The following is a 26227-nucleotide window of genomic DNA, read 5'->3' as shown; positions in this document are numbered from 1 at the left end:
ATAAGGACAAAGCTTAAAAAAAAAAAAAAAAGAAAAGTTCAAGGCTGGTGCTCCAGCATGGCTACAGTCTTGTGATTGAAACAAGTAAAAGATGAAAGATATACATATGTATATAGATATATAAAGTATGATGTTAGCAACAAAAGTACTTAAGTTCTATGCCATGAAAGCAAATGTTCTGATATTCCCTGGTGATTTTAGCTGACAGTTATTGTTTTGGCAATCATCAGTTTTGTTCATCTACGTAACAAATGGAATAAGCTGAACATTTGCCCCCCCCCCCCGACATAAAACTTTGTTTATTAGTAACAATAAAGTGTATATATACTCACACACATACACCTCAATAATTCTCATAATCATTGAGTACATATTTTGCCAAGCTTATCAACAAAAGAATAGTTTGTTTCCCAACCACATGGTTCTGGGTTCAGTTCCACTGCATGGCACCTTGGCCAAGTGTCTTCTATTGTGGGCCCCCAAACCAGCCAAAGCTTTGTGAATGTATTTGGAAACTGGAAAAAGCTCATTGTGTGTGTGACCTCGTGTGTACCGTTGGTGATTTTTTTCCCCTCTGTCTTCCCTTCTCTGGATCTTTCCTTCTCCTATGTTTCCGACGAAGAGCTCCGCTCGAAACGTTAAACCCTCCTTCTTCCCTTATTTCTTGAGCGTCCAATAATACTATATTTGTTCCATGTCCTCGTGTTGTGTTTTCATGTTTGGATTAACTATATATATGTGTATATATATATGAGAATTTTTTTGCATAAGATAAAAAAAACCAAGGCTGTGTAGATATTAGAGCATTTATAGATAGCTGTAAGACCCTATCGCAATATTACCAAATCTGGAACTTAACTATGGTCTGTCTAGCATTTATTCAGCATTACCTGATACCTTTGGGTCTCAATGACACCATTATCTCTTATATATATATATGTGAATGTGTCTTTGCCCCCTGTGATTGTCATCTACTACTACTTGACAACCAGTATCAGTCATTTTAACCAACCAATTATGCCAAATGACTGACGGTAAAATTAAAAGAACAGTTTTACAATGTATCAGTCTCTGTGTTCTTTGTAATTATGTGATTGGTGTGTGTGTGTGTGTGTGTGTGTGTGTGTGTGTGTGTCTCTATCTCTCTCTTCTGTGTATGTGTATATATACATGCACACACACACACATATATATATGTGTATATATATATATATATATATAAATATATATATATATATAATGAATGCATAGACATGTTTGGTTAAGAAGTTGGCTTCCCGACCATGTGATTTCAGGTTCATTCCCACTGCACACCACTGTTCTAGCCATGGGCCAATGAAATCCTTGTTAGTGGATTTGGTAGATGGAAACTAAAACAAGCCAATCCTCTCTCTCTCTCTCTCTCTCTCTCTCTCTCTCTCTCTCTCTCTGTCCTTGATATAACGTGGTAGTTCTAACCTATCATCACCATACTGGTACATCATCTGTGTTCTGTCGTCTGTGAAGGACATGTCCAGCCATGAGAAAATATGTTGCTTGGGAACAGGAAGTCTACAGTCTTAGAAATTCTTCTTCAATGAATTTTGTCTGGTCCATCTAAGCATCGAAAGTGGAAGTGGAAGTGGTAGTGGCTGTGGTAGTGGCTGTGGTAGTGGCTGTGGTAGTGGCTGTGGTGGTAGTGGCTGTGGTAGTGGCTGTGGTAGTGGCTGTGGTAGTGGCTGTGGTAGGGCTGTGGTAGTGGAAGTGTGTAGTGGCTGTGGTAGTGTGCTGTGGTAGTGGCTGTGGTAGTGGCTGTGTAGTGGCTGTGGTGTGGTAGTGGAAGTGGTAGTAGTGGCTGTGGTGGTAGTGGCTGTGTGGTAGTGGCTGTGGTGTGGTAGTGGCTGTGTGGTAGTGGCTGTGTGGTAGTGGCTGTGTGGTAGTGGCTGTGGTAGTGGCTGTGGTAGTGGCTGTGGTAGTGGGCTGTGGTAGTGGCGTGGTAGTGGCTGTGGTAGTGGCTGTGGTAGTGGCTGTGGTAGTGGTAGTGGATGTGGTAGTGGCTGTGTGGTAGTGGCTGTGTGGTAGTGGCTGTGGTAGGGGCTGTGGTAGTGGCTGTGGTAGTGGCTGTGGTAGTGGCTGTGGTGGTAGTGGAAGTGGTAGTGGAAGTGGTAGTGGCTGTGGAAGTGGCAGTGGAAGTGTAGTGGCTGTGGTGGTAGTGGAAGTGGTAGTGGCTGTGGTAGGGAAGTGGTAGTGGAAGTGGTAGTGGTAGTGGCTGTGGTAGTGGCTGTGGTAGTGGCTGTGGTAAGTGGAAGTGGTAGTGGAAGTGGTAGTGGAAGTGGTAGTGGCTGTGGTGTAGTGGTAGTGGTAGTGGATGTGGTAGTGGCTGTGGTAGTGGCTGTGGTAGTGGTAGTGGCTGTGGTAGTGGCTGTGGTAGTGGCTGTGGTAGTGGCTGTGGTAGTGGAAGTGGTAGTGGAAGTGGTAGTGGCTTGGTAGTGGCTGTGGGTAGTGCTGTGGTAGTGGAAGTGGTAGTGGCTGTGGTAGTGGAAGTGGTAGTGGCTGTGGTAGTGGCTGTGGTAGTGGCTGTGGTAGTGGCTGTGGTAGTGGCTGTGGTAGTGGAAGTGGTAGTGGCTGTGGTAGTGGAAGTGGGTATGGAGTGGGGTAGTGGCTGTGGTAGTGGCTGTGGTAGTGGAAGTGGTAGTGGCTGTGGTAGTGGAAGTGGTAGTGGAAGTGGTAGTGGCTGTGGTAGTGGCTGTGTGTGGTAGTGGCTGTGGTAGTGGAAGTGGTAGTGGCTGTGGTAGTGGAAGTGGTAGTGGCTGTGGTAGTGGAAGTGGTAGTGGCTGTGGTAGTGGCTGTGGTAGTGGCTGTGGTAGTGGAAGTGGTAGTGGAAGTGGTAGTGGCTGTGGTAGTGGCTGTGGTAGTGGCTGTGGTAGTGGCTGTGGCTGGTAGTGCTGTGGTAGTGGCTGTGGTAGTGGCTGTGGTAGTGGCTGTGGTAGTGGAAGTGGTAGTGGCTGTGGTAGTGGCTGTGGTAGTGGAAGTGGTAGTGGAAGTGGTAGTGGAAGTGGTAGTGGAAGTGGTAGTGGCTGTGGTAGGGCTGTGGTAGTGGCTGTGGTAGTGGCTGTGGTAGTGGCTGTGGTAGGGCTGTGGTAGTGGCTGTGGTAGTGGAAGTGGTAGTGCTGTGGTAGTGGAAGTGAAGTGGTAGTGGCTGTGGTAGTGGAAGTGGTAGTGGCTGTGGTAGTGGCTGTGGTAGTGGCTGTGGTAGTGGCGTTGTGGTAGTGGAAGTGGTAGTGGCTGTGGTAGTGGCTGTGGTAGTGGAAGTGGAAGTGGTAGTGGCTGTGGTAGTGGCTGTGGTAGTGGGGTAGTGGGAAGTGGTAGTGGCTGTGTGGTAGTGCTGTGGTAGTGGAAGTGGTAGTGGCTGTGGTAGTGGCTGTGGTAGTGGAAGTGGTAGTGGCTGTGGTAGTGGCTGTGGTAGTGGCTGTGGTAGTGGCTGTGGTAGTGGCTGTGGTAGTGGCTGTGGTAGTGGCTGTGGTAGTGGAAGTGGTAGTGGCTGTGGTAGTGGAAGTGGTAGTGGAAGTGGTAGTGGCTGTGGTAGTGGCTGTGGTAGTGGCTGTGGTAGTGGCTGTGGTAGTGGCTGTGGTAGTGGCTGTGGTAGTGGAAGTGGTAGTGGCTGTGGTAGTGGCTGTGGTAGTGGCTGTGGTAGTGGCTGTGGTAGTGGCTGTGGTAGTGGCTGTGGTAGTGGCTGTGGTAGTGGCTGTGGTAGTGGAAGTGGTAGTGGCTGTGGTAGTGGAAGTGGTAGTGGCTGTGGTAGTGGAAGTGGTAGTGGCTGTGGTAGTGGCTGTGGTAGTGGCTGTGGTAGTGGCTGTGGTAGTGGAAGTGGTAGTGGCTGTGGTAGTGGCTGTGGTAGTGGAAGTGGAAGTGGTAGTGGCTGTGGTAGTGGCTGTGGTAGTGGAAGTGGTAGTGGCTGTGGTAGTGGCTGTGGTAGTGGAAGTGGTAGTGGCTGTGGTAGTGGCTGTGGTAGTGGAAGTGGTAGTGGCTGTGGTAGTGGCTGTGGTAGTGGCTGTGGTAGTGGCTGTGGTAGTGGCTGTGGTAGTGGCTGTGGTAGTGGCTGTGGTAGTGGAAGTGGTAGTGGCTGTGGTAGTGGAAGTGGTAGTGGAAGTGGTAGTGGCTGTGGTAGTGGCTGTGGTAGTGGCTGTGGTAGTGGCTGTGGTAGTGGCTGTGTAGTGGCTGGTAGTGGAAGTGGTAGTGGCTGTGGTAGTGGCTGTGGTAGTGGCTGTGGTAGTGGCTGTGGTAGTGGCTGTGGTAGTGGCTGTGGTAGTGGATGTGGTAGTGGCTGTGGTAGTGGAAGTGGTAGTGGCTGTGGTAGTGGAAGTGGTAGTGGCTGTGGTAGTGGCTGTGGTAGTGGCTGTGGTAGTGGCTGTGGTAGTGGCTGTGGAAGTGGCTGTGGTAGTGGCTGTGGTAGTGGCTGTGGTAGTGGCTGTGGTAGTGAGGCTAATGGTGGTGATTGCTGTGACAGCCATGCTGGGGCAGAGCTTTGAAGGGTTTTCGTGAAAGCAACTTGGACAAGCGTCCTTCACATTTGCCATGCTGACAAAGAGAATCTGAGAGAAGAGAAAACTAACTACAAACATCAAAATTGTTGTCTACAAGGCATGTGTCCTCATCATACTACTTTACGGCAGCGAGATACAGAACCTCTACGCCAGATAGAATCAGCGCCTCAATGTCTTCCACCCTTATAGCCTGGGATGCATTTTGGATGTCAAGTGGACTGGTCAAGTCACCAATACTGAAGTTCTGAATTGTGCCAAGATACCTAGCATATATACCTTGCTCCAGCAGTGCCATCTGCACTGGGTTAGTCACATATATTGTTTGCCAGATGGGAGGATCCTAAAAGACCTCCTGTATGGGCAACTGGAGACTGGCACAAGGACACAAGGACAACCTCATTTTCATTTCAAGGATTTTTGCAAGAGAGATTTGGACATTCTGAGATGGCAAGAGGTCGTGAATGATTGTCTACACTTGAGACAAGCACTACACAAGAGGATGGAGCAAGGGAAAGAGAAACTAAAATTTGCCACCAAAGAAAAGGTCACTTGAAGAAAGGAAAACTCATTCGCACCCATAGAAAGCATCTTCAAATGCAATCACTGCATGTGAGATTGCTGCTCTCATGTGGGCCTGTATTGCCACTGCAGACATTGCACGGCCGTCAGCGGCTGACACAAAACTATCCAGGTGCAGATCCATGGTCCTACAATCATGATAAATGCTTATGAAATGTATGCGTTTACACATGCACACACACATAGATAACGGTGTCCTTTCAGTTTCTAAACTACCAAATCTCCCATCAAGGCATTGGTCAGCCCAGAGTTATAGAAGACACTTGCCCAAGGTGCCACACAGTTGAACTGAACCCAGAACCATGTGGTTAGGAAGCAAACATCTTATGACATAGCCATACCTGCACCTGTAATGGATTTTTCTCTCTTTGAGGCCAAATTTCTATTCATTAGTTCATTTGCCTTTTCAGCTGTGATTCTGTCATAGATCTGTATAACCATAGTTGGCTCGGACTAGATACACTTCAGCAGACGGTGGGGGAACTATTCCACTACTTCATACTCTGCTATTAATGCCATCTTTCATGTTGTATAGTTAAACTATCACGAAAATATTCCATACTCAATAAAACAGACTGAGTTGATTTTGTGGTCTTTGATCCAAGAAGCCATGTAAGGCAGTTTATATATTTCTTTAACAATTCTCTTGTAGGCTTTTACTTTTACATAAATGGATTTACAGAAAAAAGCTAGAAAAATCTACAAAAAGCAACAAAAAAGAATCTGATTGGTCTTCTATAAACTTCATTTTTCTTATTTTATATACACACACACACCTATACACACACACATACCTATACATACACACACATACCTATACATACACACATATACCTATACATACACACACATACCTATACACACACATACCTATACACGCAGACACACCTATACACACACACACCTATACACACACACACCTATACACACACACACCTATACATACACACACCTATACACACACATCTATACACACACACCCACCTATACACACACACCCACCTATACACACACACACACCTATACACACACACCCACCTATACACACACACACCTATACACACACACACCTATACACACACCTATACACACACACACCTATACACATACATACACACACCTATACACACACACACACACATATATACATATACACATGCATGTACACACACACACATATACACACACACAATTATATACACACACACACATATACACACACACAATTATATACACACACACACATATATATATACATACATACACACACATGCATTTTTTTTCTTCTGCTGTGATTATAGCTGATCCGACACATTTCCTCGATTCATGCAAATTTTCCTAAGTCTTGAGAGAGACCAATATTCAAAATGGCTGCAATATTTATGCAATGAATCAAGGAATTTTAATGTCAAAATGTGTTGGAAATTCTCTTTGACATAAGGAATCTATGTGTGCCTGTGTGTGTGTGTGTATGCACGTACACACACACACACACACACACGCATTCATACCTATGTACATGTAGTCATAGTTATATGTATGTATGCTACATACAAACACTTATGCATATGTATGTACGTATATATATCTACATACATACATAGCCACATGTACTTAGAAAGACGTGTACACACATGCATACATGTATGTGTATATATATATATATATATATATATATATATATATATATATATATATATATATTATGTAAACAGTTCTGATCATTTAACTAGCATAATTTTCTGTGCCTCATTGACTGCCTATTAAATCTTCATGGAGCCATTTTACCATTTTAGTCTGCAGAACGAAGTAGCACTGACTTGTAGATCAGAAGAATAATTATAGTAATTTTCATTTCCATAGCATCATCAGTAATTTCATATTTTATTGAGTGATATAAATATTTTAGTATCCAATGTTTCTGCCAACAGGTAGCTAATGTTAAAATATGGATCTTCTTTTTCTCCTTTTCCAGTGATATTGAGAGAGAGAGAGAGAGAGAGAGAAAAGAAATATATAGAAAGAATTAAAAGAACATGAAAATGATGAAGTTAATATATTTTGTCAGTGCCAACTTTTTATTTCTAGTAAGGCAGGGAAAACATTTACATAAAAATTTATATACATTGATGTACTCTCTCCAGTTCAGCTATAAAATAAATAGCATTCAGTAGAATTGCTGTGTATAGTTTGTTGAACTGTGGAACCCGATGCATTGTCTGAATCCTTCTGCATTGACTCAAGCAGGCAGACACCATCATCATCATCATCATTTTAACTTCCACTTTTCCATGCATGAATGGGCTCAGATGGAATTTGTTGAAATGAATTCTCGATGACCAGATGACCTCCCTCATTGGCAACCTTCACATTTCCTAGCAAGGTAATATCTTTTTTCCCCATGACCGGATATGTTTCCATGTAAGATTGGAAATGGATGACACTGCTTGTATGATGATGATGATGCTGCTTGGTTGGAGACACATGCACACACACATTTGCGTCTGTGTGCATGTATGTTTATATATATATTTCATCATGTTGAACCTTTAATCCCTGCAAATTTTTTTCTCACTCCATTTTTTTCTTCTCTTTCTCTCTTTTTTTTTTTATCCCTCTTGATCCTTCCTGTCAAAGAGCATAGGCTTGAAACATGAAAAAGACTTCTCCATTCTTTCTGAGCATTAAACTAATACATCTACCTGTTCTTCCTTCAGCTTTAGTTTTCTGTAAATTTGCATTATATATATATATAATATATATATATATATATATTATGTAAACAGTTCTGATCATTTAACTAGCATAATTTTCTGTGCCTCATTGACTGCCTATTAAATCTTCATGGAGCCATTTTACCATTTTAGTCTGCAGAACGAAGTAGCACTGACTTGTAGATCAGAAGAATAATTATAGTAATTTCCATTTCCATAGCATCATCAGTAATTTCATATTTTATTGAGTGATATAAATATTTTAGTATCCAATGTTCTGCCAACAGGTAGCTAATGTAAAATATGGATCTTCTTTTTCTCCTTTTCCAGTGATATTGAGAGAGAGAGAGAGAGAGAGAGAGAGAGAGAGAGAGAGAGAAAAGAAATATATAGAAAGAATTAAAAGAACATGAAAATGATGAAGTTAATATATTTTGTCAGTGCCAACTTTTTATTTCTAGTAAGGCAGGGAAAACATTTACATAAAAATTTATATACATTGATGTACTCTCTCCAGTTCAGCTATAAAATAAATAGCATTCAGTAGAATTGCTGTGTATAGTTTGTTGAACTGTGGAACCCGATGCATTGTCTGAATCCTTCTGCATTGACTCAAGCAGGCAGACACCATCATCATCATCATCATTTTAACTTCCACTTTTCCATGCATGAATGGGCTCAGATGGAATTTGTTGAAATGAATTCTCGATGACCAGATGACCTCCCTCATTGGCAACCTTCACATTTCCTAGCAAGGTAATATTTTTTTTCCCCATGACCGGCTATGTTTCCATGTAAGATTGGAAATGGATGACACTGCTTGTATGATGATGATGATGCTGCTTGGTTGGAGTCACATGCACACACACATTTGCGTCTGTGTGCATGTATGTTTATATATATATTTCATCATGTTGAACCTTAATCCCTGCAAATTTTTTTCTCACTCCATTTTTTTCTTCTCTTTCTCTCTTTTTTTTTTTATCCCTCTTGATCCTTCCTGTCAAAGAGCATAGGCTTGAAACATGAAAAAGACTTCTCCATTCTTTCTGAGCATTAAACTAATACATCTACCTGTTCTTCCTTCAGCTTTAGTTTTCTGTAAATTTGCATTATATATATATATATATATATATATATATATATACACATGAGATCTGCTTCATCTATTTATAAAGCTTTGGTCAGCTCAGGACCATAGTGGAAAATGTCAAAGGTGCCAAGCAGTGAGACTCAACCCTAAACCACATGGTTCGGAAACAAATGTCTTTACCACACAGCTATGATTGAGCCTCTTTCTGTCTGCCTCATGTGGCTTTCTTCAATCTGGGTGTTTAGTAGAAGTGCCATGCAGTAGGCCTGAACTCAAAATCACATAGATAGGAAATAAACTTCTTAACCACTTTGTCATGTCTTTGAAAAATTGAATCCGGAATATGCAATCCTGAATTTCTACTATTATAGGTATAGACATGGGCATATGATTAAAAGATTTCAGTTCCACTCTCTGTGCAGCACCATAGGCCTGTGTCTTCTTTTGCTCTTGCATCAGGTTGACCAAAGCCTTGTGAGTGAAATTTGATAAATGAGAACTTTGTGAAAGTTTGTCAAAGATGTGTATGTGTGTGTATTTGTGTTCATGTATGTGTAGGTGTATGTGTATACATAGACACAGGCATGGTTGTGTGGTAAGAAGCTTGCTTCCCAACCACATGGTTCTGTGTTCAGTCCCATTACATGGCACCTTGGGCAAGTGTCCTCTACTATAACCTCAGGCTGACCAAAGCCTTGAGTGGATTTGGTAGATGGAAACTGAAAGAAGCCCATCGTATATGTGTGTGTGTGCTTGTGTCTATGCTTGTCTCCCTACCATCACTTGACAAGTGACGTTTGTGTGTTTCCGTACCCATTAGTTAGTGGTTTGGTAAAAGAGGCTGATAGAAGAAGTACTAGGCTTGCAAAGAATAAATCCTGGGGTCGATTTCTTTGACTAGAAAACCTTTGATGGTGGTGCTACAGCATGACTGCTGTCAGATGACTAAAACAAGTAAAGATATAGATATATATATATAATATAATTGAAAAAATAGTCAACAAGAAGTGTGGTTAGATAGCTATTTAATAAACATTACCTATGTTTCGATACAACAGAAATCCACATCTACACAGAATTTAAAGTAAACAACAGTTTACCTGTGTAATGGGATTCAGTTGTGTCTCCTCAGGTGATATTTAGTAGCTGCCCAATTAATAAACCTTTTGACTTCGATGCTAACACGTGTTTACAGTAATACTTCTGTTAGCTCACTGGATATGTTCCTTAACCCTTTAGCTCAATGGTTCTCAATCATTTTTTGCCTCTGGGCCCTTTTGGTTCTTATTTAACTCTAATGGACCTCCAAAGTTATTTGATATTTCAAGAAATTCTATTTTATTTCTATAATTAAATATTAGGAATTGTATAAAAAAAAATGTTGGAATACTGTATTGTAGAAGAGTACTCTTTTACTTGTTTCAGTCATTTGACTGTGGCCATGCTGGAGCACCACCTTTAGTCGAGCAAATCAACCCCAGGACTTATTCTTTGTAAGCCCAGTACTTATTCTATCGCTTTCTTTATACCGAACTGCTAAGTTACAGCGACGTAAACTCCCCAGCATCGGTTGACAAGCAATGTTGTGGGGACAAACACAGACACACAAACATATACACACACATACATATATATACGTATATACAACGGGCTTCTTTCAGTTTCTGTCTACCAAATCCACTCACAAGTCTTTGGTCGGCCCGAGGCTATAGTAGAAGACACTTGCCCAAGGTGCCACGCAGTGGAACTGAACCCGGAACTATGTGGTTGGTAAGCAAGCTACTTACCACACAGCCACTCCTACGCCTATAAGCAATTTATTGCACATAAATTTTAACAGCAAAATCTTCTATTGGACACCCAAGGGTCATGTGGACCCTGGCTGAGAACCCCTGCTTTGGCCCTTAAACTGGGCAAATCTGGCCCCTCACAGCTACAAAATCATTTTAAAAATAATCACAGCATCATTGAAATCACAAAACTAAAAAATAATACTTGATTAATTAGAAACAATGTGAACAAATAAGCATTCTTCTTGACTGTGTGACGTTACATGACTCAGTGGTGAGAGCATCGGGTTTACAATCCTGAGGTAGTGAATTCAATTCCCAGACCGGGCTGTGTGTTGTGTTCTTGAGCAAGACACTTTATTTCATGTTGCTCCAGTTCACTCAACTGTAGGAAAGCAATTGTGATGTCACTGTCGCCAAGCTGTATCAGCCCCTTTTGCCTTTCCCTTGGATAACATTGGTGGCATGGAGAGAGGAGGCTGGTATGCATAGGTCTTCCATAAAACTTGCCTGGACTTCCGTGTCAGAGTTTAACTTTCTAGGTGCAATCCCATGGTCATTCATAACTGAAGGGGGTCACTTGACTGTATCTAAATGTTAAAGGGTTAAACAAGTGGTGAAGGGTAAGCTAAGCACTAAAGGGTTTTCCAAAAATAAAAACCAAAAAAAACAATGCTTACGGCCATATCCCGTTGAAAGCACTGGTTCTCGTCCGATCACCGAAGTTAAGCAACATCGAGCCTAGTTAGTACTTAGATGGGTGACCGCTTGGGAAACCTGGATGCTGTAAGCATTTCATTCCTTTTAATGGTGTTGCCCCAGCATGGCCACAGCTCGTGAGCTGAAACTAGATAAAATGAAATGCTAAATGAAACAGTGTTATACATGTTCATTGTATCATAACTAAGAGTTGTAAACTTGGTAAGCAGTTTTTAACTAATACAAATGAAGGTGATAGACATCACCAAATGACTAAAAAGAGGTTCAGTGACCTGCTGTCACACCTTTCGAAGCGCTCAATAACTTGAGATAACCTCATGCAATGTGATGTCTCACATTGTGATTTAAAGTTAAGATAAAATTAGAAAGCAAGTTTTAATTAAAATCTAATGCTATTATAAATTACGAAGCAGTTGATTTAATCGACTTTAATCACAATTATACAGTTTTACTGACCATTAATTTCGCAGAAAAGTAGCAGCGAGAAATAAGAACAGTTAATGCATAGCTACAACTATGGCTCAGGCCAGAGTTTTTCTTTCTTTTTTATATATATTTTACTGCATATTGATTGATTTTTTTTATTTGAAGAACGCATTTAACTCTTCAGCATTCAGATTACTCTGTCGAATGTGATGCTTATTTATTCATATTGCTTTGAATTAATCATGCAGGCATGGCTGTGTGGTAAGAAACTTGCTTCTCAACCACATGGTTCCAGGTTCAGTCCTACTGTGTAGCACCTTCTGCTTTAGTACCTTCTGCTGTAGCCTCGGGCTGACCAAAACCTTGTGAGTAGATTTGGTAGAGGAAAACTGAAAGAAGCCTGTCATGTGACCGCGTGTGTACCGTTGGTGTTTTTTTTTTTTCCTCCATCTTCCCTTCTTTGGATCTTTCCTTTTCCTATGTTTCTGACGAAGAGCTCCACTCGAAACGTTAAACCCTCCTTCTTTCCTTCTTTCCTGAGCGTCCAATAATACTATATTTGTTCCACGTCCCCGTGTTGTGTTTTCTCTTTGTGTTTTCATGTTTGAATTAACTGATATATATTGGGTCATTCCATAAATAATGGGGTTTTTTCAATTGCATGAAATGAAAGTCAGAGGGGGATGGGATAAACTACCTGCATCAACTTTCTATAGAAGCAGCTAGTAATTTCACTCCTAGTTCAATTACTTTGATTCTGAGATCAACAAATTACTATATTTGCTGGCATATACAACTCCTGCCTTTTTCACAAGAATTCTTTACAGAACAAACACATTTATATGCTTAGTCATACTCCTATTGAAAGATATTGTATTGTGGTTTTGCATGGGAAAATGTTTTATTCTGTTCATGTAAATATAATGTTGCTACAATAGACTAGAATAAAACATATTCTTTCAAATTACCTGTATAGTTCTTATATATTTTCAGTCTCGCAAATTGCTATGCAGGATGTAAAAACTGATATTATGGGCCGTGATGTTTGTAAATGCGATAAGCCAGCAGGGTGGGTAGTGTACCACTGCTATGTATGGTTTTGTTGTCAGCTACCGTGGCTGGGCCTCTCTGTTCCATATTGATCTTGTCAGCTACCGTGGCTGGGCCTCTCTGTTCCATATTGATCTTGTCAGCTACCGTGGCTGGGCCTCTCTGTTCCATATTGATCTTGTCAGCTACCGTGGCTGGGCCTCTCTCTTCCATATTGATCTTGTCAGCTACCGTGGCTGGGCTTCTCTCTTCCATATTGATCTTGTCAGCTACCGTGGCTGGGCCTCTCTGTTCCATATTGATCTTGTCAGCTACCGTGGCTGGGCCTCTCTCTTCCATATTGATCTTGTCAGCTACCGTGGCTGGGCCTCTCTCTTCCATATTGATCTTGTCAGCTACCGTGGCTGGGCCTCTCTCTTCCATATTGATCTTGTCAGCTACCATGGCTGGGCCTCTCTCTTCCATATTGATCTTGTCAGCTACCGTGGCTGGGCCTCTCTCTTCCATATTGATCTTGTCAGCTATCGGTAAGCCTACAGAATTCAAGAATCTTCATTTGTGAAACCAAATGTTCATGATTCCTTGACCTAAGTAGACCCTTCTGCTTATAAGAAACATCATTGTCATCATTTCGATGCCCGCTTTTCCATGTTTGCATATGTTGGGTGGAGTTTGCTGAAGCAGATTTCTGTGGTCAGATGCTGTTCTTGTTGCTAACCTCCTTCACCTATTTCCAATGTACATATTTCCCCGTAACAGGACATGTTTTCACAGAAGATTGGAAATGGATGCCACTTGCATGATGATGACACTTGCTTGCAACTATCATGCAATGTCAAAGTTGCGTGCACACACACACAAAGGGTGTGATAGGTAAATTGTCAGGATTTTATATTTGTAATTTCACGTATGTGTACTGTTTGTTTTTGATTTTGTCGACTACACAGTATAGTAGGGTCAGTTGGGCACCGTCTGTGAGAAATACAGCACCATGATACAATTCACTCTGCCAGAAATTTGGAAACAACTGCTTGGCATTCACGCTGCAAGCTCCAGTACAAACAGATGGTGAACACACAGAACAACCATTTCCTTGCTGTGTCCCCAAAACATGTACCAAGAATGATAAAAATCAAACAGCCAGTCAGCATCATTGTGTTTGGAGTGATCACTAGCGATGGCGACGTTATGCCTCCATTCATTTTCTTACACGGCCTCAGACCCAACACAGAGGCGTACAACGAGTGCCTGGAGGAGGTAGTACTGCCCTGGGTCAAGAGGGTGGCTGCTGGAAGACCCTATGTCTGGCAACAGGACTCTGCGCCATGCCAGACAAATTGGAGAACCCAGTCATGGCCGTCAGACAATTTCTGCAACCACATCACCCCTAATAATTTGGCCACCTAACTCCCCAGACTGCAACCCCCTTGATTACCGCTTTACCATATTGTCTTTGTTGTAAAAATGCTGGTGATGGTAGTAATTGTTATAATCATAATATTATTATTAGACAATTGCAGCGTGGAAGGTGTTTATATAGCCGTTTAAGAAACACACAAAAACCGTTAGATTCACTTCAACATTTAAATTTAATTTGTCAAAATATGTTGAAGTGAATCTAACGGTTTTTGTGTGTTTCTTAAATGGCTTATAAACACCTTCCACGCTGCTATTGTTTTCGTTCCAGCTCACGATCTCAGATCAAGTCACTCGCTATGCAAGTACATCTCCGTAATTATTATTAGAAATAGATTTAAAATCATCACTGTCATCACCACTACAATTATCATCAGTCATCACTTCCATTCTTATTGCCATCACCTCCAATGACCATAAGTACATGAACCAATGAGGTTGCTTTCCTGTAGACACTCAACGTGTTAGAAGTAGCAGTCAAATCTCCTTCAAACTATTGTACTATCTTTCAGAAAACGGGCCTGCTGGATTATGTATTCTTGGGTTTGTTGCACACAAGAAAAAAAGACAGGCTGCTTAAGAGTGGAATACCTTCAATTATAGGGCTGTTCATTTGAGGGGTAGCGAGTGATTGGGGGTTAAATTGTAGCAGACATATCTCCATGAGCCATCAAGAATACAGGCTGCGATTATGATATCTCAGTCAGAAACAGCAACCAAATATTTCTCGGATCCATGGATGTTCTATGTCTGAATAAAAAACATCATGATGACGATGACTGGAACACTTTTGATAATAGATTTTGAATTTGTTCAATTGGTGATGACGTGGGTTTTTAAGCAACTAGACATCACCACCATGATGATTTGTAGTTTGAAGAATAACATAGAACATAACATCTGCTTGCAGAACCATCCAATTTATGCTTAATTCCCCCTCCCCCCACATCACACACATGTATATAAAAGAGATAGGGAGAGAAGGGCAAGTGGCAGAGAGGGGGAGTGCAAGTGGGGAAGTTGATTGATGAGTGAGTAAGTGAAAGTAAGTAAGTTATTCAGACATAAATATATTTTTGGTACTATTGTTGGTTTGGTGTTAACTTCTGTTGCAGTTTAAGCATTGGAATCTCAGACATAAGATTTGTCCGATCTAATGAGGAAAAGAAAAAGAAAAACATTTTCAACAAACAGAAAATAACTATATGTATAAAAAAAAAATCTAAAAATATTATGATTACAAAATGAATGACTGAAGAAATTTTGGCACTTATGACTATGGATATGTATGTATGCGTGTATGTGTGTGTGTGTATATATGTATATATATATATACATCTATATTTTCATTTTGCTTTTCTTTGTCTTTTTTCAGGAGGCTCAGTTTCAGAGATTATCTGAAAAACTTGACATTGGAAGACAACCCGTAGCCAACAAATTGAAAAAGGTATTTAGCAAACATTAAGAATTTTATTTACTTAAATACAGAAATAAATATAATATGTCTGTATAAATATGCATGTTTTGTTCTGGTAATCATCTGAAGTTACAAAGTTACTTTGTTATTTGGTAAGTTCCACCTGCACAGAGTTCTTGGTCCTTGAGTCACTTTGTAATTTCTGCCAGTTAAGAATTTTCTTAAAATGGTGTTTATTCAGGTTTTGAGTTCTGTTTACCTTGTCTGTACTAAAAAAAGTAAAAGCTCTCTTTAGTCATGCATAACCATGGGATTGCTCCTAGAAAGTTACCCTCTGAGGCACAAGTCTGTTTATGGAAGACGAGCAGTTATCCATGCATACCAGCCTCCCCTCTCCATGTTATCAAAGGGAAAGTTCCGATAGCTTAACAACAGTGATGTTGCAACTCATTTCTACAGCTGAGTGAAACTGGAGCAACGTGAAATAAAGTGTCTTGCTCTCGGTCAGGGAATCAAACTCACTACCTCATGATTGTGAGTCTGACACTCCAACCACTAAGCCATGCACCTTACTGTACTACCAAACCTGTAAAATATGAGTGCATAAATGTGTGTGAATATGTGTGGGTGAGAGAGTGTGTGTCATGTCCATCTGTCAGAGTAATGAGGACCATCTGGACATCCTGTGAGATGACTGATAACATTCATGGTAACTTTGTTTAAAATGAAGGGTTGTGCACCAACAACCTCACTTTCTTGTCTGTGATCATCTTTAATCCAATGGCAAGACAAGGTCAAGATGACTGGGAACAGAGACAGATGCTGGGGATGACAAAGATGTCTTACTTGCCACACCTTGCTCTCTCCATTTTACAATGCGTTGCCAGTACCGCCTGACTGGCCCCATGCCGGTGGTACATAAAAGGACCCACTACAGTCTCGGAGTGGTTGGTGTTAGGAAGGGCGTCCAGCTGTAGAAACTCTGCCAGATCAAGATTGGGGCCTGGTGCAGCCATCTGGTTTGCCAGCCCTTGGTCATTCATCCAACCCATGCTCGCATGGAAAGCGGATGTTAAATGATGATGATGATGATGATGTTGCTGTAGCCACTTTCTCTTCCATTGAACCATGAAGGTTTCTTTTGCAAAGTCCACTGGATCCAGTCTTCACACGCATAAGTAGGCAAACCCCTAATATGCCAATCAACATTTGTGGGGAATGGTTTATTTGGTAAAATCTGTAAAGGAATCTCTCAAGACTTCACTGAAAAACTCCAGCATCCAGAATCATTGAAAAAACCTTATTGGAGAAAGCTCTATGTGATGTAATTTCTGCCAAGAGCAGGAGCTAGGATTAAATATCTATTGCAGGCATAGCACAACTTATGTTGGTAATTGATTCCAAAACATGTGAATTAACTCAAAAAAATTTAAATAATGTGAGAAAACATTAAAAAAAAATTTATTAGCTGATATCTGTTCTGAGACGTGAAATACTTGTCACTGAAAAGAACTTTGAGTATATGTGTACACACGCACGCACACATATTGTGTGTGTGTACCTATAATATAGTGTGTGGTGCTAATGCTATGTAAAAAGCACCCTGTACAGTGTGTAAAGTGGTTGGTATTATGAAGGGCCTCCAGCTGTAGAAATTGTGCCAGAACAAATAATGAAGCCTGGTGCAGCTCCTGGTCTTACCAGTTCCTTTCAAACCGTCCTACCCATACCAGCATGGAAAACAATCATTAAATGATGTTGGCGATAATGATGATGACGTTGTTTGGGCATATTTTCGCATGTATTTTAATTTTCCACCGCAGTATTGATTTTTAGGAGGTTTTTTTTTTTTTAAAGTTTTATGTTTTTAAATAGGTTTTCTGAGACTGACAATAAATCAAATAAATTGACTGAAGTCGAGGTTTACCCTTTCCATTAATTTCTCAAAAAGAAAGAAAAAAAAAGAAAAAAACACAAATAAGACGTAAAGCTGTAAAAGATGTAACATGAAAGATCATTAAGTTGAGGTTTGCCTGTATAAATGCCTCTGAATGAAAAGACAAGAAACTCTTCTTGATTACTTTTGAATACATCCATGAGTGATGTCATAGATTTCATACACAAATATATGTGTGTGTGTGTTAGAGTGATTGAATGTGTATGCAGTGACATATTACTTCTTTGCTGCTATCCACCAAACTAAATGTTACTAAGTTACCGAGTGAGAATAATGTGATGTCCTAAACTAAAATTTGGACAAGGGGCTGAAGGAGAAAGAATATGCTGAAACTAAACAAGGTGTATAAAGGCTGTGTATAAAATTGTACTTATTTCACTTAATCAAACTAAAATCATAACATTTGTTTTAACACCCTACTCCCCCCCACTCTCTAATCACACTTCTATTAACTTTGGTTTCTACACCAAACACAGAACTGCTGTGAATTATTCAACAGATCACACTTAAAATTCATCTGTGATTTTGTACACTTGTTGACCGTTTGTTTGTGTGTGGGAAAGTAACTCTGTTTTGAATACTTATATGGAGTTGGGGCTGTACAAGTTTCATTACATTTCTTGTGCATAAATTTTCATGTACGAATTCATCATCACTAAATGTAACATATTATAAGAAGCATATGTGTGTATGTATATGTATGTATGTGTGTCTGCTTGTGAAGACCTGTTGAGGCAAGTGAAATCAAAAGCAAAATCAAATTTGATGACTGGCATCCGTGCTAGTGGAGCGCTAAGCATGATCATTGCCGGAGCAACAAGCTGGCCTCTGCTGATGGCCCGTAAAAAAACACCATTCAAGCATGATCGTTACCTGCATCGCCTTACTGGCACTTGTGCTAGTGGCACGTGAAAAAACATTCGAGCGAGGTCGTTGCCAGTGCCACTGGACTGGCTCCTGTGCAGGTGGAACATAAAAAGCAGCATTTGAGCATGGCTACTGCCAGTACCACCTGACTGGGCCTCGTGCTGGTGGCACGTAAAAGCACTCACTACACTCTCAGAGTGGTTGGTGTTAGGAAGGGCATCCAGCTGTAGAAACTCTGCCAGATCAGATTGGAATCTGGTGCAGCCATCTGGTTCGCAGACCTCAGTCAAATCATCCAACCCATGCTAGCATGGAAAGCAGACATTAAATGATGATGTGTATATATATATATATATATTAAACAATGATTATATGTGTGCATACATGTGTGTGTATTGATTCCCAAGCTCATGTTCTTTGGTTCAGTTCTACTGCTTGTCACCTTGGCCAAATAAACCTGGGTCAAACAAAGCCTTCTGAGTGGATTTGGTTGGTGGAAACATAAAGAAGCTTGTGTGTCTGTGTCGGTACATTTGTTTCCTTGTCATGACATTGCTCGTTAGTTGTAAACGAACATCACCATCTTACAAGTGGTGCCCTTTATTTCCAATTTTCCTGGAAAACTTGTCTGGCAAAGGGAAAACATTACCATTTAGGAACAGGTGTGGGCTGATGTCAAGAAGGGCATCTGGCCATAGAAATTTTGCCTCAACATGCTCTGCTCAACCCATGTGAGCATGAAAAAGTGAACATCAAAATGATGTAGACACATTTAACCATACTTAAAAGTTATGCTCATTTCTCATGTAAATTGTTGACATCAGGCATGGCTGTGTGCTAAGAAATTTGTCTTCCAACCTCATGGTTTCAGGTTCAGTTACACTGCATGGCAACTTGGGTAAGTGTCTTCTACTACAACCTCAGGTTGACCAAAATCTTGTGAGTGGGATTTGGTAGATGGGAGCTGAAAGAAGCCCATCATGTGTGTGTTTGTCCTTCACCACTGCTTCACAACTGGTGTTGGTGTATTTACATCCCCATAACTAAGCAAAAGGTGACTGATAGAAATAAGTACCAGGCTTAAAATAAAATAAATATAAAGAGTGGAATCGATTTGTTCCACTAAAATTCTTCAAGGTGGTGCCCCAGCATGGCCACAGTCTCGTGACTGAAACAAGTAAAAGATGAAAGAACATAGGAATTTAGAAACTTTGAGAGAACACAAAATCTTTTTTTGGAACTATGAAATCCAAAGCAGATAAAGCTGCAAATAACAGATTATAATAAATATTGGGTTTAAAAGCCTTGAGTTTTTCTATCCAAAAGCAGCAATTTTTTAACACCATATTTACATTGTATTATTTGTATTTTTTATCTGCTTTGTTTCACCATGCCAAAGAAAAAAAAAAATATGTATGTGTGAACTTTATTATTGTTGCTAAAATATGTGAAGTACAATAGATTACTGCTGCATCCATGTCTCCCCTGGGATACACTGTCAACTATTGCTGGAGCTGTATTGTTAAAAAAGCAATGTATGTTCTGTGTATGATTATTGTTCACAAAGATTGCAAAAAAAAAAAACAATGTGGGAAAATATATTAAAAAAAAAAGGAAGAAAGCTGTTTGATAAATTTATCTTTCACTGTCTTTCTCACCTCCTCTTTTCTGTCTTTATTCATCTCTTCTCTGTCTCTTCTCCACTTTCTCACTTTTGTTGCCTCTCTCTTACACTCTCTTTATTCACTCTTCCTCTTTCTCTCCCCCATCACTTTCTCTCTGTCTTTTTCCTTCCCATTTCTTATCTTTCTTAGAATATATGTCTATGTAAGCATCATATTCGAATATAGCCATGTGTTATTGCCAGAGTTCATATTGATACACACACACACACGTCTGCATATGTAATAATTTCTTTGGATTTCATATGGGGAGAATGAATTAAGACCCCCCCCACCCCCCAAAAAAATTTTTTTTTCTAAATTTTATCCCATTCTATTTCTATTATTTATGTATATTATTAACCATGAGGATATGAATGGCCAAATGAATACTGACTACTTTTAAACTGGCCATGTCCAGCCCAAATATTCCACCTGTTCTATGTTCAAACCTGCCAGATCCGGCCTCTCACACCTACACTAAAATGCCATTCTAAAAATAACAATCACATCATCAAATTCTCAAAACATTTCTGCTTATTTAAAATTTTTTTTATTAAAATGTCTTTTTTAAATTTAACATCAAATGGGTATTGTGTCGATTAGATTGGCTCCTTTATTATTATTATTATTATTATTCACACCTTCTCCATCCCTAAAATAATGGCAAACAAAGTTTCAGTAAGATTGAACTAAATTTCAAGGTGGTGATAACAAAAGAAAAAAAAAGAAAATCCAATTTTATGAAAATATACTTCAAAACAATATAAAATAATGTCTTAATTGAATTTCGATTTCATATTCAATACACCCTCTTCTTCCACTACATTTCTACTTTCAACAATCTCTTTTTTTTAATTTTTTTTTTATCAATTTAATATTTTGAAACAGGAAATTCTTCCCTCCCATAAAATTTATAAATCTTTCAATAAAAATTTCCATGTTTCATTGTGCATGTATGTATATGTAAATGTGTGTGTGTGTGTATATATGTTTGTGAATGTGTTTGTGTGTGTGTGTATGTATGTATATATATATATATATATATATATATATATATATATATATATACATATACACACACTCTTTAGTAAATTTAAGTTTGATTTCTGTTAAATTTAGAAGAAAAATTTTCATCTTGGTATTTATGTATTATATTTTATCTTACACTTTTTGCAATTCCTTAATTATATCTTTTGATTAGGTCTTTTTTTCTTAGTTAATGGGATGGGCAGAACTGAAAGATCTTGGTCTGTATTATTATTTCTATTGAGCGAGCTGACTCATTAGCAAGCTGGGTGAGATGCTCAAGTGGCGTTCTGTCCATCTCCACACATTCTGAGTCGAAATTCTGCTGAGGTTGACTTTGCCTTTCATCCTTTCAGGGTCAATAGAATAAGTACCAGTTGAGCACTGGGGTCAGTGTAATCGGCTTAGACCCACCCCTTGAACATGCTGGCCATGTGCCAAGATTTGCAATTATTATTATTATTATGAAGGCAGTGAACTGGTAGAATGCCAGGCAAAATGTCTAGCACCATTTCATCTGTCTTTATATTTGATTTCAAATTCCACCAAGCTCAACTTTGTCATTCACCCTTTTAGGGTCGATAGGTTAAGTACCAGTTGAACACTGAGGTTGATGTAATCGACTTTCTCCCACCTAGGAAATGGTGGCCTTGTGCCAAAATTTGAAACCAGTATTGCTTTAGACGCTAATTTTTAAGGCAGCGAATTGGCAGAATCATTAGCATGCCAGGCAAAATGCTTAGCGCTATTTCATCCATCCTTATGTTCTAAGTTCAAAATCAGCCAGGGTCAACTTTGCCTTTCATCCTTTTGGGGTTATTGAAATAAGTACCAGTTGAACACTGGGGTCAATATAATCAACTAGTCCTCTCCCTCAAATTTCAGGCATTGTGCCTGTAGTAGAGAGTATTATTATTATTATTATTAAGGCGGTGAGCTGGCTGAATTGTTAGCAATCTGGACAAAATCCTTAGTGGTATTTCATCTCTTACGTTCTGAGTTCATATTCCATCGAGATCGTCTTTGCCTGTCATCATTTCGGAGTCAATAAATACCAGTGAAACACTGGGGGTCGATATAATCAACCATCCTCCTCCCCAAATTTCAGGCCTTGTGCCTTCAGTAGAAAGGATTATTATTATAATTAAGGTGGCTAGCTGGTAGAATCGTTAGCATGCCAGACGAAATACTTGGTGGTATTTCGTCTTCACATCCTGAGTTCAAATGCTGCCAATGTTGACTTCGACTTTCATCCTTTCAGGGTTGGTAAATAACAGTTGAGTATTAGAGTTGATGTAATCAACTTAGTCCCTCCCACAAATTTTCAGGCCTTGTACCTATAGTAGAAAAGATTACAATTACCAATAATATTAATACACCAACTTGTTGCTTTTGTACATACATACCTGTGGTATGAGTCACATTTACTTCAAAGGAAGAAGTGAGTGGGAGAGAGGAGGACAGTGAGTGGTGACGGCATTCATTTTCTGTTTTTAAATATTTATCACATCACAAGAAAATTTGATACGTAAATACCTTCATTGTTAAATTAAAAGTGGAAGAGGGAAGGGACAGAGGAAGTGAGAGGGAGAGAGAGTAGATACATAGATCGAAAGAAAAATTGATACATAGATACATAGACACAAAGTTAAACAACTACAGCAAATATTGGATGTCACTTTCACTACCACACGAGGATAAAATTAACTCACAAGTGGCTGAGTACTCCACAGACATGCATACCATTGACGTAGTTCTCAGGGAGACTCAGCCTCACACAGAAAATGACATGGCTGGCCCCTTTGAATTGCAGCTATAACTCATTGTGTCCAGCTGAGTGGACTGGAGCAAGATAAACCAAGTAGTTCAAAGAAAATGAAAAAAGATCCTATATTGGGGCAGGAAAATCTTTTTAGTTGTTAGGGTCACTATGGGTGTTAATCTGGTCCTGACAGCAGTATTTGTGGTTCTCACAGATCCGGAAGCCAAGCCCCCATATAAACACCAATGCACAGGCTGTTGTTATCAAACTGAGCATGAGTCAAGGGCAAAGTCACTACATGGCAGAATAGCAATTATTTCATCTTGGCTTTCACTGCTTACATGAAACACGACACTTTTCCCTTTCGATTGGGAACATTTCCTTTCCTTTCTCTCTTTTCCAAAAATTGTCACTTTGTCGGTTAAGACAATGAGGTTCCTCTTTATCTGATCAATGGAAATGTCTGCTTGTAAAATTAACTCGCAAGTGGCTGAGTATTCCACAGACATGCACACCGTAAGGTAGTTCTCGGGGAGATTCAGCCTCAAACAGAATGGGACGAGGCTGGCTCCTTTGAATTACGGCTACAACTCAGTGATCTGAGTGGACTGCAGCAAGATAAAGTAGAGTACCTTGCTCAAGAACACAGTACACCACAGGGAATTGTACTCATGACTTTACGATCGTGGGCTGAATACTCCTAACCACTGAGTCACGCACCTTCACTCTCTTAACTGTAGAGAAAAGGGATGAAGCGATAGAGAAAGGGAAGCATCAGTCATTTACAACGACAATTAGACTGGGATCTAGTTTTTTTCATTAGCAAAATATGTATTTTTTAAAAGACAGTAAAAAATTCTGAAAAGCGGTTATATTAATGTAGCTTTCCAGTCTCATTGCTTCAAAGGTATAATGTTGTGGAGAAAAAAAAATTGGAGAAATATGTTACAGAGGTTTAAAAAATCAAAAAAAAAACCATATATTTTTAGCCAATAGTGAGATAGAAATTTTCTGCATTTAGCCCAGCGGTGTCAACATTAAGATTGTATCTTGTGAAATTTAGAGTTTAGCATCTGACCTGTTCATTGTAGGTTTCTAAATAAACAGAAATACCTAATAGAATCAACATGTATCATCGTACTGTCTCTCTTGTCTTTTCATTGATTATATTGTTGTTTTTTTTCATTTGTAATATTAATATATTTGTCTGCTTGTGTTTACTTTAGGCATATTTCAGTATTATGATTACCTGTCGTGTATTAGTGTACATCATTAATATATAAGTGTATGTGTGAAAAGGGTATGGCCTGGTTGCTTGTAATGATATGCATAAGATCTGTTCATCAAATCTAAGTAGAGATTTCAAACTTAAAATCTTCAAAGCCACAGTCGAACCAATTCTACTATATGGCTCAGAAACCTGGACATTATCAAAGAAGCTTGAGAGGCAGTTGGATGGTATCTTACACTCGCCTCCTTATGAGAGCTCAAAATCTCTCATGGAAGCGTCATCCAACCAAAGTACAAATATATGGGAAACTACCACATGTATCATCTCTTGTGAAAGGTAGAAGTCCAGTTTGCTGGACATTGTTGTAGAGCTGAAAACGAGGTAATTTCTTCTCTTCTCCTCTGGAAGCCATCTGCTCGCGATACCAGAGGGCGCACACTCTCCTATCCTGATGTAATCTCCAGGGATACAGGCATCCAGCAACAGGACCTCTGTAATGCTATGATGGACCGTGAGGTCTGGCGTAGCATGGTAAATTCCATTGTCTCAAAAACTTCAAAGTTGAGTATAGTTTCCATGCTTGAGTTTATAAACTACGATAAGAATGACACTGGTCAACAAAGAATTTCTCCGAAGAAAACAAATACCTGTATCTTATGTTTTTGTGAAATGTTCTTAATTAGCAACACACCTTTTATTATTAATGCTGAATTACTGATTATATTTACACTAATTAATGGTGGAAAAAAAATCACCTTAATTTGTAATAAAAATACTTTTAAAAAATGAAGGTAATGAGAAATGTTTTAAAAACCCAAATGTTGAAAAAGTCAATATTATGTTGGAAGAAACACACACATGCACACACACAAACACACACACACACACACACACATTTGTTTTCAAACTTAATTTTTCGGTGGGTAGGGAAAAAATTGTTTTGGATCGAGGAAGGAAAAAGTGGAGAGGAGAGATCGCTCTTGGGTTTATTTGATTTTCGCACACGCACAATAAAGAAAACTATATTTTTATAACTTATATTGTTCATGGTAGAAAATGTTTATATGTACTTTGGACGTTGGGTTTTGTGGAAGTTTTCTTCCGTAGAAGCTTCGTTGCCATGATAGAGTTAAAGAAACATGGAAGAATCACGATGGAGTGTTCTTCTTCATTTAAGAAATGTATTATTATCACACAATTCCACCTCAGCCATATCTTCATACAGACATTCACACACACACACGCACTTTATGTAAGTCTGTGTTCAATATACCCGGCCTGGATAACCAGCCAAATCGAGAGCAACCTTGGTATTTAATATATGTAACAATGCAGTTAAAAGTACTACCAGGGTACCACAAAACTTACCAAATGTAGAAATATATTAACGCACCCTGAAATTATATAAAACAACACACATGTACACACCCACCTATACTTTGTGTAAGTTTATGCTCGATATAACCAGTTAAGTCGTGGGTCACCCTGGTAATTAATATATATAATAATACAATCACAGGTGGTTTTACGTTTGCCATAATGATATGTGCCACAAAGTGTCACCAAGCACATTGAATATAAGAAGGCTGTTTTTCCTGAGATCTATATTAAATAACATGCAGATGTCTGTACTTCATGCAAGTTTGTGTCCAATATAAACAGGTGTAGATAGCTAACCAAGTCGGGTGTGTGTGTGGGGCGGGGGAGACTTAGTATTTAAAATACTAACACACAGAAAGAAGCAAAGAAATGTACTAAAACAAAAGCACAGAAAAATATGTAATATACCAATACACAGAAAAATTAAAACAAAACCTGCAGGTGAAAAGAATCTCGCAGTGTGAAGAATTGTGAAAAATCAACATAGGCAACAGTGAACCAGAACGCAGCGTGTGCAGTTGTCATGGTAACAAGCTGCTAATGCCATGCTGTCTGTTGATTGGCTAAAATTATCCAAATTTCCTAACTTTAATGCCAAATAACATCAGGTTC

General features: G+C 39.5%; 1 protein-coding gene and 1 non-coding gene across 8 annotated transcripts in view; both read left to right on the top strand.

The window, feature by feature from the left end:
- Nucleotides 1-26227, top strand: part of LOC115214162 (armadillo repeat protein deleted in velo-cardio-facial syndrome) — a 403200-nt gene that overhangs the window by 152772 nt on the left and 224201 nt on the right. For all 7 annotated transcript variants that reach the window (XR_005000208.1, XR_005000209.1, XM_029783240.2 and 4 more), the window contains one exon: nucleotides 15687-15758. Coding sequence is in view for 4 of the 7 variants with exons in the window: in XM_029783240.2 (XP_029639100.1) it covers nucleotides 15687-15758 (72 nt within the window). In the remaining 3 variants the exon portion in view is untranslated. The remainder of the gene's footprint in view (nucleotides 1-15686; nucleotides 15759-26227) is intronic.
- LOC115214542 lies at nucleotides 11374-11492 on the top strand. The gene has a single exon (XR_003881892.1). It is a non-coding gene; the product is annotated as a 5S ribosomal RNA (ribosomal RNA).

This window comes from Octopus sinensis, linkage group LG7 (genome assembly GCF_006345805.1).
Source record: "Octopus sinensis linkage group LG7, ASM634580v1, whole genome shotgun sequence".
Lineage (NCBI taxonomy): Eukaryota > Metazoa > Mollusca > Cephalopoda > Octopoda > Octopodidae > Octopus > Octopus sinensis.
Note: the sequence above shows the minus strand (reverse complement) of the source record. Positions and strands in the feature narration are given on the sequence as shown.